Here is a 13,568-nt window from a genome sequence, read left to right on the forward strand (position 1 = left end):
TGCCACCGGTGCCAACATCTCTAATAAGCATCAGGAAATACAGAATATAGACAAAGTCCTAAACCAGCTTCCTCAAACAAAAATGTCATGATAAGCTAACAGGTTGCAGAGGATGTGTTGGTGCAGCTCTCATTGCTCCCCCCCCCCCCCCCCCAAAATAGCCATATAGAAGTCAGTGCAAGCAGCTTATTAGGAGCCTTATTTGCATTGGTTGCTAACCTGTGATCTCTAATACAACAACAACAAACACAGGACTGTCACTGAGGAGACTGTTGGTCGTGTCCTGTGTGAAACCAGAAGTCATTATTGAGCTAATTTAACCCACGTACATTACTAAGTACGCCACAGACATAACTACTTACACAACTTATTTTAAAGGTATAATATGTTACTTTGTCAACTGGTGTTGGTGGTTGCTATCTAAAGCACAAAATAACACACTCACACCTCTGTAGGAAGGAGTCGCATTGTCAGACTTTGTGTCAATAGAGTTTCATTCTGTTACTGCGGGTGCATGTCAGTCAAACAGACACAGCAGCACTCTTGTATGTCGGTATGAGATGCTGAGGTGTGATTCAAAGAGAACGGCAATGGGGGAAAGTACATTTACTCAAGTACTGTACTTAAGTATAATTTTGAGGTACTTGTACTTTACTTGAGTATTTTAACTTTATACTTCTACTCCACTACATTTAGAGGTAAATATTGTACTTTTTACTCCACTACATTTGACTGACAGCTTTAGTTACTTTTCAGGTCGAGATTTGATAAAAAACATGATTAATTTAAAATGATTTGACTTTTTTCATTATTATTAAACCTCATAACAGTATATCAAGTAGTTAAAATGAATCCTACCTTGAGAAAAATAAAACACTGCTTACATATATATACAATAATAATAATAAAATAATATATTTAGAATATATATAAAACAGTCTGAGTGGGTCCATTCTGCATAACGAGTACTTTTACATTTGATACTTTAAGTACATTTTGATGCTGACACTTTTACTTGAGTATTCTCATTTTATGTAACTTTAAACTTCTACTTCACTACATTTTGAGGTAAATACTTTATTTTTTACTCCACTACATTTAGCTGACAGCTTTAGTTACTTTACAGGTGATTAAAGTGTCATTTGTTTGAACTAAACCTCAAAACAAGATGTTAAAATTATAATGCTGTTATGCTTACATAATGCATCAATAATAATCATCCAATATGGAATATATAAAACAATCTGAGTGGGTCCATTCTGCATAACAAGTACTTTACTTTTGATACTTTCAGTACATTTTGATGCAGATACTTTTGTACTTTTACTTCAGTAAGTTTTGAATGCAGGACTTTTACTTGTAGTGGAGTAATTTCACAGTGTGGTATTAGTACTTTTACTGAAGTAAGAGATCTGAATACTTCTTCCACCACTGGAGAACGGGCTACACACCCTGTTAGTGGCTGGGCGCTACACACCATATGGGGGGCCCAAATGCCCTAAATTAAATAAAATCTGAATAATCTCAATAAGAAAAGACAAATAAAGGCAAAGGACAGGGTCAGATACGGACACAGCCACACATTTCTAGTGGGTCACAAGTTATTGTTGTACGAGTCTTGATTTTTAGGACAATGATGTTCTCGTAACCAGGTAGTTCCAACCACATCTTTACATAGAGCGGTCATATTATGTTGTTTTGGGAGTTTCCCTCTCCTGTCATTAAGGTATGGGGACATGCTGAATAATAAACAAACAGACAAATATTAAATAGGTAAAGAAATGCAACTTTATTCAGCAACAAAGTGAATTCATTTCAGTAGCTGCACACAACATTGGTTTTTATCTAATCTTCTAGTATTGTTAAAAAGCTGACACAGAAACACTTTTACACACACTTCCTGTCTGATTGTCTTTCTGTGCAGGCATCGAGTGGGAAACCACTGAAAATGACTTGAAATTATTTGGCAAAAGGCCTTTTTTTTTTCAAACTTTCAAGCTTCTCCATAAGGGCTTTCCAAATCAAGTGCAATTGTTTTATGCAATTGAAGGATTTTTTTTTACAAACATGTCGCTCCTGTGTTAACTTTAAATATACAGAGTTCTGCAAAACTAAGAGCCTCCTATAGTCAGCTGCTTATAACAGCTAAGTATTCTCACATTATGGGACTACAAATTCATAAATAAAAATTGGAAAAATTCTGACAGAAAGAATGGGTGTTTTTCAAATGTAGTGAAATTTCCCTTTCGCTTATTGACCATCCTTCAAGTTTATTGTCACAAAATGAGGTTTCTACACAAACACAAACACTGGTCATATAGGGTGCTGGACTGCTCACCATCAGGTTTGACATAACCATTAATTACATAATAAAATTATCACACAGCAGGACAGCAGAGGCCCCTGGGAGCAGCGGGGCACAAATATCTACAAAAAATGTGCTTGGGGCTCTGGTACATCCATAACTGACAAGGACAACCATGTTACATTGTACTGTAACTGTACTGTACCATACATTTCCTGGGTGACTTGTGCCGTATCACACTATAACATGTAGTGGATCTTTTCATAAAACGTGGGAACAGTCTGACAGACAGGTCTGATATGATTGACTTCTCAGTATCACTAAGATAATCAGTAGAAGGACTAACCACTCTTGTCCGGAGCTGAGTGGATGTTGTACTACAGTAACAACGATAAGATAATTCAGCAGGAAGCTACGGCAACAGAACAGAAACCAACATAACAAATGAAACTTAGTATATTCTCAGTAAGCAGGCTGACGCTGGTTATTAGTACGAGACTATCTAGTGAATATTTGAGCAAGAGAGCTAGGACTTCGCCCCACTACAGGTTGAGGGGCGTACAGCAGAGGTGGGGGGTTAGGCTAGATAACGCTGGAACTTAAATTCACTTATCACTGGGGTTAAAGCAGGGGAGGCAGAAACTGGAGTTTTGTACAAAAGTAACTTTCTGCTGAAAGCTGTTCCCTCCTTCGCCTACTCCCTCCTACTCTCTCTCTGTCACTCTGGCGCTCTCTATCACTCTCTACTCTCACTCGCTCCCTGACCCATGCCTGTGCTTTCCCATCAAGCCTTGCAGATGCGCGTCTCCGTGACAAACTTGTTCTCAAAGTGGTGGATGGTGAAACATTCGTCCGCAGAGCGTTTCTGGATGCCTCCACCTGACACACACAAGACACACAAACGTTATCTGTAGTGGTTTATCCTCTACTGCTGACATTAATTAATACTGATGGGACATATTGGGTTCATTTTCAGGCTCATACTTGTGTTTTGGATTTCTATGACACCTTTGAATGCTTTAATGTTCAAAAAACAGGTGCTGTCTCTTTAAGAACCATCCATCCATCCATCCATCCATCCATTCTCGTCCACTTATCTGGGGCCGGGTCGTGGGGGCAGCAGGCTAATCAGGGCATTCAGGGTGCCCCCCAGTCTGCTCTGTTTGGTCAGTGTTTCTCTCTGCACCATCATTGCAGCCGGGGAATAACCAGGCTGCAATGATGGTGCAGAGACACAGAGCACAGATACGAAAGATCCATAAACACTCATCAATCAGAGCAGATTGGGCTTTTTCAGAAGGGGGCCTTAAAGAGACAGTCACTTAAATTGAGCGTTTCAGACAGAGGGTAAAAACAGGTTTATTCCGACAGTGTGAGGAAAACAAACAAACAAGTGTTTATTGAAGCTTAAAGCTTGTAAACATGTTTTAGTAGAAACCCAAAATACAATTATGAACCTGAAAATGAGAAGAACATGTCCCCTTTAAATATTAAAGTGATTGTATGTCAAATATAATTCCTTTTCAAGTAAAATTAAAATATATTTTTCACAGAAATCACTACATATATTCTTAGAGGTTGCTATGATGTGTGTACTTATTGGTCAAAACTTTAAAGATAAAAAATAAGTTTTATTTAAAATTTTACTGACAGACACATCTTTATTATTAATGTTATTCATTTGTGTTTCTAACTGACAATGCAGACACTGGTCATTTAGTTAGAGCACTATTTGTATAAAAAGGCACTAAAATTGTCTATCTATTTATATCTATTTCAAATTTAAATGAGCTATTTCTGTGGTGTTATATAGAGGAAGCAGCACATTACAAGTGAAACTAGATACAAACAGCCTGTGTTAGCTCCTTTTAAATGAGCTGAATCGATTTTAATAGTGTTAATTAGGGCTGAAACAAACAATTATTTTCATTATCTCTTAATCTGCCCATTATTTTCTACATTAATCAGTTTGTCAATAAAATGTGGGAAAATAGTAATAAATGCCCTGTGTCATTTCTCAGAGCCGAAGCTGACATCTTTTAAATATTTGTTTATCCCACAAATGGTCCAAAAATTAAAAGCTGTTCAGAGAAAAACATCATATTATCACATTTAAGAAGCATGAATCTAGCACGTTTGTCTGTTTTGCTTTAAAAAAATCCAAAATGCATTATCTGATTATCAAAATATTTGCCAATTAAATATCAGTTGATTGACTAATTGATTAATCCATTACATATTCTATCTATAGTGTTAACTGGTTTTATTTAAATGTGAAATGACCACAGTCTATGGAAAAGGCTGCCTTGTGGCTTGAACTTTAGACACTATGTCTACAAAAATGGTTTTTATTTAACAACCATTTTAAGCACTTTTTTTTTTTTAAATATGAATGAAGCTAAACAAACAGGGTTGACTGTCACATCCTGACCTGCCAGGCTGGAGCGGCGCTGCATTCTGTACGTTTCTTTTCCATCACACAGCCGGCGGATGTAGAAGCCCAGAGGCTTGATGTCATCAATACGCTCCGTCACCACCAGGTCCTCGTGCACCAGGTAGCTGCGGTAGGAGCCAGACTGGAAGAGAGACAATCACGAAGGAATCATAATGCATCTTTTAATGAATCACTTTTTTACTCAGCTCAGGAAACAGGACTGCAGCCAAGCGTGAAACGAAGAGTGGGCAGGACTTTGTCTAATTAATGAATCATCATCAAACTTCTGCATTTTATGAAACACTTCCACATCGGATAATGAAATTCACTGACTGCTTCACCACCCACCAAACACCAAATGCTGTTCAGCATGTCTTGATGGAGAACTCACACTGTCCTAAAACTTAGTCTTGCTGTTCCTCTCCTGCTTAAACTTCCCAAAAAAAACTTTTACATGGAATAATCTGAACCAGCACAACATTTTTAAAATACATTTTGTTCAGACTGATACAACAAGTATTATTTTGTAGACCCAGCACTATTTATTTGGGGTATAATTCAGGAGAATCTTACAGATTGAGGCTGTATTTCCTTATTGAGGATTAGGCTTTTAGTAGCCAAAAAGGTGATATCCCCCAACAATATTAGAATGGAGAGAGAGACTAAAAAATGTCTATACCATGGGGAAAAAATCACAGCAAGATTACAGCTGGCAGGTTTACTGAAAGATGGGCACCATAAATAAGAACAATGCCAGAACTATAGTCATCTCTTTATTTATTTATCTTAAGGATAAAGAATAAATTATTAAGAATAAATGTTAATGCATCTCCGTCTTGTTATATCTGGTGTATGTATTGTTGTCTGAATGTGTTGAATAAAAAGTGATGTTTTTTTTAAAAAAAGTACTATTTTTGGTTGATTCATTTTCCTGATAAGACAAAAAGGCACAAAATATTTTGTTTATTTTCCATTCTTTAAAAAACAAACATATATTGTACATAAAGTATACGTGTTCCTACTAAGCTGTTTAGATGGCAAATGAAAATGAATATTCCACTTTTATCCCCATTTACATGCAGCTGTGCATGCTCTGATTAACATCATACATTTATAACATGGTAATATGGAAGAGTGGAACGTCTGAAGCTGCTTGTGCCGTTTTGCCTTTTTGTGTCCAAATAGGATTTTCCACCAGTGGCAGCCTTGTTTGACTTTGCAAAAAAACCAACCTACCTCTTTCATTCCTGTAGCCACCTTCTTGAAAAAGTTGGCGTTGATATATTTGCGCATATCTAAAAACCTGTAGTTATCCAGGTCTTTCATAATGTTTAAAAGTTTCTCCCTCCCACCAGAAATGTGGGCTTTACTTTTGGGCATGCATCTCTACTGCAGCCCTGCAAACGGTTTGCGACAACACTAAAAACCCAAAATGAGACAATTACAAATTTGTTCCAAACATCTCCAAACAATGTGCCTGAAACTCCGAATGTCCTAATTGAATGGCACTTAGAGACTCTAGAATAATAGTGTTGTGTTGGGGTATTACTGCATGTAAGCACACTCAATGAATGGTCCCTTAACTTTTCATCCACTACCACTATCAGCACAAATGTTAGCACGCTACAACGCTAAACTAAAAGTGAGCGTGGAAAGGATGAAATGATGCATCATAAGCAGTGGTGGAAAATCTATTCAGATCTCTTACTTCAGTAGAAGTACTAATACCACACTGCAGAATTACTTCGCTACAAGTAAAAGTCCTGCATTCAAAACTTACTGAAGTAAAAGTACAAAAGTATCAGCATCAAAATGTACTTCAAGTATCAAAAGTAAAAGCACTTGTTATGCAGAACGGCCCCCAAATATATTATTACATTATTATTATTGATGCATTTATGTAAGCAGTGTTTTAATTTTTTCAAGGTAGGGCTCATTTTATCTTCTTAATATATTGTTATGAGGTTTAATTTTAAAAAAAAATGTGAGAAATAATTAAAGGAATCTTTTTTTGTCAGTCATAATTTGTCTGCAAGCTCTTAAAAAAACTGTTAGAAAAATCATATCAATAACCCTGTATCAGAAATCGTATCGAATCGTGAGTTGAGTGTCATCATTCCATCCTTAGAATGGTAAACTTTATAACTTCCAGACATCAGCTTGTTAGCATTTTAACTAGGGCTGCAACTAATGATTATTTTCATTATCGATTAATCTGTCAATTATTTCGACGATTAATCGATTAGTTGTTTGGTCAATAAAACGTTGAAAAATATCAATCAGTGTTTCCCAAACCACAAGATGACGTCCTCAAAACTCTTGTTTTGTCCACAAACCAAAGAGATATTCAGTTTATTGTCATAAAGGAACAAAGAAACCAGAAATATTCACATTGAAGAAGCTGCAATCAGAGAATTTGGATTTATTGTCTTTAAAAAACTGCTCAAACCAATTATTTGATTATCAAAATAGTTGACGATTAATTCAATAATCGATTATTGTTCGATTAATTTAATTTATTGTTGCAGCTCTAATTTTAACTGTATGTGTATTTTAGCATGCTAGTGTTATCTTTTACCTCAGTCACTGCTGTGTCTTAGTCCATTTACAACATGGCTCTGATCTTTTTAGTCTGGTTAACTTTATGATTTAATGGCATTTAAAGCCTTCTGCTATATATTTAATAACATTTTTTGCACATCACATATTTAACGCCAGTACTTAATTCTGGTGGTGATTACTCATACAGTGTTACTAATACAGAATGTCTCAGGGGGAGATGATGATGTGTGCTGGAAATTTTTACTCTACAAATTACAGACTTGCACAGGATTAAAGCACAGATTATTTTAAACCCCTGGATTTCCCCAGGTAATATTTAGCCCTTCATATCAGGACCTATACATGTGAGCGTTTGGAGTCGGTATAGTTAGGCCTGTCACGAGAACACATTTTTTAGGACGATATATTTTCTCAGAAACTAACAAGATAAGTGATAGTATCGTTGTATCGATGTTGTTTTAGTTTGAATCAATGAATGAATTTAGTTTTCAATGAATTTTTAAAACCTGGAGAATATTAAACATTGGTATTGAAATGTTGAAAAGAAATATTAAAATATCCTAGATAAATAAAGCATAAATAAATAAATTTCAACCAAAACAAATAAAATAGACTGTCAGGCACTGAGATAAACATTATGTATTATTTTTATTATTATTAAAATAACATATAAAAAGCTGGAATGGCTGCTTGGGAAATATAGGGTTTTTTTCGGCAATTTGTTCTGCCTGTCAAACATTTGCACCATTACTTTAAACACAACCCCAAAAAAGCACAAAAAGTCAATATATTGAGTCCAGAAAAAACTATCGTGTCCGTTTTCATATATCGAACAATAAGTCGATATAGTAATTATGGAGACAGGCCTAGGTATAGTTTCTCCTCCATCATTAAATCTAGGCCTCTTCTCTGCCTCTGATCACTACTCACCATGAGCTGTGAGAAGAGGTCGACCAGGTCCTGAGGGGGCAGCACCACCGAGGTGTTCAGAGGGATCACGAAGCAGGTCCTCAGGGTCAGGTCCAGGTACGCCGTCAGCTTCTACTCACACACACGTGAAGTAATGAGGACAGGATTTAGAGCAGATTTAGAACAGCAGCAGCAGCATCCACAGTAGTGGGAGTTCTCAGTGAGTGTTACCCTGTTGAAGTCATGCAGGATGTAAGCGGGGTCCCCGGGTCTGAAACGGGGAGGAGGGACGCTGATGACGGCCATGCTGTCGGAGATCTCCATCTCCTCCTCCACCCGGGGCAGGTAGTACGGCTGGTTCTCCCCTCCAGCTCCAGGTGACACGTCGCTGAACTGCATGGCACCGTGATACAGCCTCTGGAGACACGCAAGCAGAGTGAATCACTCTGATGAGTCATATATCCATATGAAAGATATATCGATATATTTTTAAATGTAATATGGAATTAGATCACCGTGTTTCCTCAAATAGTAGCCGGGGCTTCTATTAATAAAAAATCAGTTTGGGACCCGGCTAATAATAGGGGCAGGCTATTATTTGAAGGAGGCTTTTATTAAAAAAAAGAAAATCAGAGCAGCTCCCAATTTTTTTCCTCCTTTCCTCTCCTCACGTGTGCTGTATTTCCCTCTCTTCCTCCGTCTTCCTGTCCTGTTCACCTCTGTCTTATTGTTTGTGTGTGTTGTATACGTTTGGACGGGATGATGGCTCATTTCGTTGTCATAGTACTTGTTACTCTGATCAATGACAATAAATTTGAATCTCATCTCATCTCATAAGGTGATTAACTCCCGCAGCTGCGGTTGTTTTGAATTTTGGTTCAAGTGAAGAGCTGAACTTTTTGAAGACAATCGACTCATATAGTCGTGTAACATCCCAGTCTCAATAAACAGATTTACCAATGTGTTCCTGTGTGAAAAAGTTGATAAAAGTGAAAACGAAGGACAATTTCACTTTTAGTTAGATTTAGTTTGTTTTCTAACCAAACAATACAGTTTCAGTAAGTTATCTTTTTTTTTTTTTTAAATGAAAATGTTTTTCACATCTAGTTTTCGTTATTTCATTAACTATAATAACCTTGGTCCACACGAAAGGTATTTTATTGAGGTGTTGCATTGCGACACATATTTGTTTATATATGTGATAGGAAAAACAACACGTGCAACCAAGGTACATGTGGTGAGCTGGGTCTTAACCTCTGTAACCACAAACAGCTCAGCTCCAGTGTCTACCTGCAAACAAACTGCACTAGCCTTACTTAAGAAACAACATCCTGCAGCAGTAAGGTTTCCTCATGAGTGACAACAGCTCAGTGCATCTACATCAGGACTGAATGATTTTTGACCACTAGAGGGCAAGAAATTACCTCACTATTCCATCGAAGTTCGTAACTTTTTAAGAAGATATCTGTACTCTTTTGTTGTTGCTGTGTACATTTTTTCAGCTACAGTGTGTTATGTAGAAAGTTTTACAACCCTGATTCCAAAAAAGTTGGCACACTGAAAATGAAAATAAAAATATAATGCAATGATTTGCAAATCCTTCCAAACTTTTGGGAATTGGAGTAGTTGCAACGAACCCTATCTGGAGACAAAAAATAAAATGATATGCTGCAGTCAATCTGTATCTGTGATATGATATGTTAAGAAAAATATCAAAACTGATAAGTGCTGAAAGGAACCTTAAACAGCAAGATACAATATTTAGCTATAAACCAGAAAGAAATCCATTATGGCAAGTTAAGGTTCAGTGTTTAAAATAAGGAAGGTGGAACTCTCAAACAAGGCTGAATTTCTTTTGATATGAGAAGTGTTTATGCACTGTATTAATAGTTTAATAACCTACTTCAAAACTGCTTCATTTGCATAAGAGTGGAAACCCCCTGAAGGCTCAGAGATAGTTTATTAAACGTGAGGCACTCTCGCTGACAACACTGCAAGATTTAAAAAGGTTTAGTCTGCACTTTCTCTCAAGACGGAAGTGAGCAAGAGTCAGCATTCTGGTTTCCCACTAAGACAAGAGTGTCCCATCAGCAGTCACAGGGAGCTTTAATAACCCTCCCAAACCCACATAACACGGCTCTGCTCACACAGTCTCACTGGGGATATGATTTTAGAAAAAAACCCCTCAAGAATGAAGCCAACATGTCAACATTTATACATACTTTCAATCGTGCTATTTTCAATATATAGAAGAGGAACAACATCAGATAAACATCAGTTTAAAAATATTTACAGTCATCGCACAACATGGCTTTTTTTAAAGATTAAGTTTCAACATATTTGCCTGGATGAGACAGCTTAGACAGTTTAGATACAGGAAGGAAATAAAGGGCAAATTCCCCAGAATAAATCAAAGCAGAGTCAAGGCAGATTGCAGTGACTGTGTATGACACATAACCTAACACAATAGTTCTCAAATGGGGGTGCGCGTACCCCTGGGGGTACGTGAAGGCACTCCAGGGGGTACGTGAGATTTTAAATATACATTTAAAAAGTAACATCCATGCAAAAATCCTGTAAAAATAATTATCTAATAAATATTTTAGGAAAATATAAGTATAAGTTCATAAAATGGATTGACCCAACCCGTCATATGCCACCTGACATCACCTGTCAATCACTTGAAAACTCAAAGATGGAGTCGTGGTTGAAGCGTAGCAGTTATAGTTTTAAATGGTTATATGCTCACTGTTTTTACTACATTAGTTTGAATCACTACATTTTAGTGATGAGAAATATTTGCAATTAATTTAGTCATGGATCATTAACATTTAAAATGTTTGAAATATTTTTTTTTCAAATGTTTGAATTTTGTATGTGTTTATCAGTTTCAAAGTTTAATAAATCAGACACTGATGGCACAGCGCTCTGTTTTTAAGTCTTCTTTTTTTCAACCAAAATGCTTTGCCCTGGTTAGGGAGTACTTGGCTGAAAAAATATTTCACAGGGGTTGAGAACCACTGTCCTAAAACATACATACATGTGTTTGTAAGTGTTTCATAAACTCTGCAGCACATGGGGGTGTGACAGAGTTTACATGTCAGGTGACCTGCATAAAAAGTAAATAACGCTCAAGACAGCAAACATGTTGGAGGAAATGTGGGCATATGGATGCAAACCATTCACATATCATCTGAAGCTGCCCAAAAACAGAGCCATTCTGGGAAAGAGTGAATGCAGTATCTAATGAGGTATAAGGGTATGTAGTTCCCAAAAAATGTTTAGTTTGATACCTAGGGAATATAACTGATGCGGTGTTAAAGGAAGATAATGACTTAGCCAAAGTGTTGCTCACAGCTAGCAGAAAAGCTATCAAAAGAAATTGGCTCAAGGTTAAAATTATTCATTTATTACCAAGATTAAAAAAAAAACAACTTTAGATTTAGAAGTGTTAGATAATTTAACTTGTTTTAAGAGTTATTTCTTATTTTAAGCGTTCAACATGCTTATTTCTAGATTTAACAATCTTAATTTAAGACATCTTGTCAAGTGAAATTATCTGTTAGACACACCTTTTTGCAGTGTAATTAGTTATGCTATTATGTGTTTCATTTATATATGCAAAAATCAATAAAAAGCAAAGTTTGAAAAAAATATGATCTAAAACAGAGAAAATGCAGGAAATCTCCACATGTGAGATGCTGAAAGCAGCCTTTTCAACATTTTTTGCATAGAGAAATCAGGTAGGCTACTTTACCAATTAATAATCAAAAATGTTCAGATGATTTTCTGCCCATCTACTAAAGTACTGCAGCCTTAAAGAAAACACACACATATTTACCTTTGGGGTGAAATATCGATAGAGACATGCTCCCCCAACGATGAGCCCGCTTAGGATGAAGGCGATGCCCAGCAGGGTGAGCAGACAGCGACCTGTGGAGCCCTCACTGCCCGCAGGAGCAGAGCCCAGCTCAGGGTCCTAAACACACACACATACATGTACACAATACTGTCAACAAATCTGCTGCAAATCATAATAATGCATGCATTTAATATCAACATTCAGCACATACAGCTTTGACTCAACAATCTCTAATCCCATTGAATGTTTGGCCTGTGCAGAACAGCTGTGCTGATGTGAGAAGATGGGCGGTCCTACTGCTGCATCAGGTGCACTGTGGCTCTTCATGCATTATGCAAAGAAACACTGAAACCTCTTAATGTAACAATTGCAAGATACAAGAGAATACATAACAAGCATATGAAACACACAGAGACTATGTCCACGGTCCCGGCTGAGTGTGTGCGGCCGGTGCAGGCCTGCTACCAGCCTCAACACGGACACCGGGATCACACGGCGCCCTGAAGCCCGATAGCTCACCTTCACAGCGGCTGGCACCTCTTTGCCCAGCGCCTTCTGCGCCAGAGCAGAGTTAAAAGCGATCTTCACCATGCTGGAGAGGAACCGTCAGCTCGGCTTTCTTGTGCAAACAGAAGAGAGGAGAGAGCGTGTGTGCGTGTGTGTCTGTGCTGCTGCAGCTCCGCTCTGTGACGCACTTTGCAACCTCGGCTTTATCCAGAGCTTCCGGTGGCTGGAGGGGATTAAGATGGCAACCGAAACGGAAGCTGGGAAAAACTACTGAAACTTCAAGCAGCATTAAATATATAAACATCCGGATGATTTAGACGTAACTGTTACTGCTGGTTAGACAGAAACCACTGAAACCATTTATTGCCTCAAGTCATTTATTTCCTCCAGCATCCTCTCTGGAGTTAATTTATGCAGCTTTGGCGTCATCTAGTGGTCACAGCTGGAAGTCACCCATATTTTAGTGTAATGGAAATGCTTCCCATCAGGAAAAATCCGCTTCCATTTATTAGACCAGGGATGGGCAACTGGAGGCCTGGGGGCCGCATACGGCCCACACCCTCACTTGAAGTGGCCCTCAGTACAACTACATGCATTTGAGCATGAAATCTTAAAAGTGCACTGTAAAATGCATAAAATTACTTCTTGCAATTAATGTTGGTCTGCTGTTCTTGCACTGAAAAAAAAAAGAAATCACAGTAAGGTTATTTTTTATCTGCTTCAAACCTTTTTTATTCCTATTTATACTGTTATACATGCATTTCAGCATGAGATATGTTAAGTTACTGCACTGTAAACATATTTAAAATTGCAGTTTTGTCATATCTGGTTAAGTGCATGCTCCTATATGTGGCCCTGTGGTAGTGTCCATGAAAAATTATGGCCCCCTCCAGCATTTAAGTTGCCCATCCCTGCATTAGACTGAAACCTACCACAAGACTATTTACACTTTCAGTTTAACTTGTGTCCCTTTACCTCAAAGTCACCCT

The 13,568-nt window shown here is 37.5% G+C and overlaps 1 protein-coding gene across 1 annotated transcript; it reads right to left on the reverse strand.

Moving 5' to 3' along the window:
• Positions 1 to 2,070: 2,070 nt before the first annotated feature.
• LOC131981970 (integral membrane protein 2A-like) lies at positions 2,071 to 12,892 on the reverse strand. The gene is made up of 6 exons (XM_059346516.1): positions 12,592 to 12,892; positions 12,052 to 12,189; positions 8,442 to 8,627; positions 8,232 to 8,342; positions 4,737 to 4,881; positions 2,071 to 3,184 (listed from the first exon to the last, which is right to left on the reverse strand). Exons 1-6 carry the CDS (start codon positions 12,661 to 12,663, stop codon positions 3,090 to 3,092), a joined length of 747 nt encoding a protein of 248 aa, XP_059202499.1. The 5' UTR covers positions 12,664 to 12,892; the 3' UTR covers positions 2,071 to 3,089.
• Between the last annotated feature and the right edge of the window lie 676 nt (positions 12,893 to 13,568).

Source organism: Centropristis striata, chromosome 12, assembly GCF_030273125.1.
Source record: "Centropristis striata isolate RG_2023a ecotype Rhode Island chromosome 12, C.striata_1.0, whole genome shotgun sequence".
In the NCBI taxonomy this organism is placed as follows: Eukaryota; Metazoa; Chordata; class Actinopteri; order Perciformes; family Serranidae; genus Centropristis; species Centropristis striata.

Bases quoted from the DNA above. Each gene is read 5' to 3' on its own strand.
- LOC131981970 (XM_059346516.1), bottom strand. From the start codon at position 12,663: ATGGTGAAGATCGCTTTTAACTCTGCTCTGGCGCAGAAGGCGCTGGGC. The intron at 4,882-8,231 runs GTGAGTAGTGAT...TCTCTCTTCCAG, and splicing joins ACCTCTTCTCACAGCTCATG to TCTGGCTCCTACCGCAGCTA. The intron at 3,185-4,736 runs GTCAGGATGTGA...TGTGTGTGTCAG, and splicing joins GCGCCGCTCCAGCCTGGCAG to GTGGAGGCATCCAGAAACGC.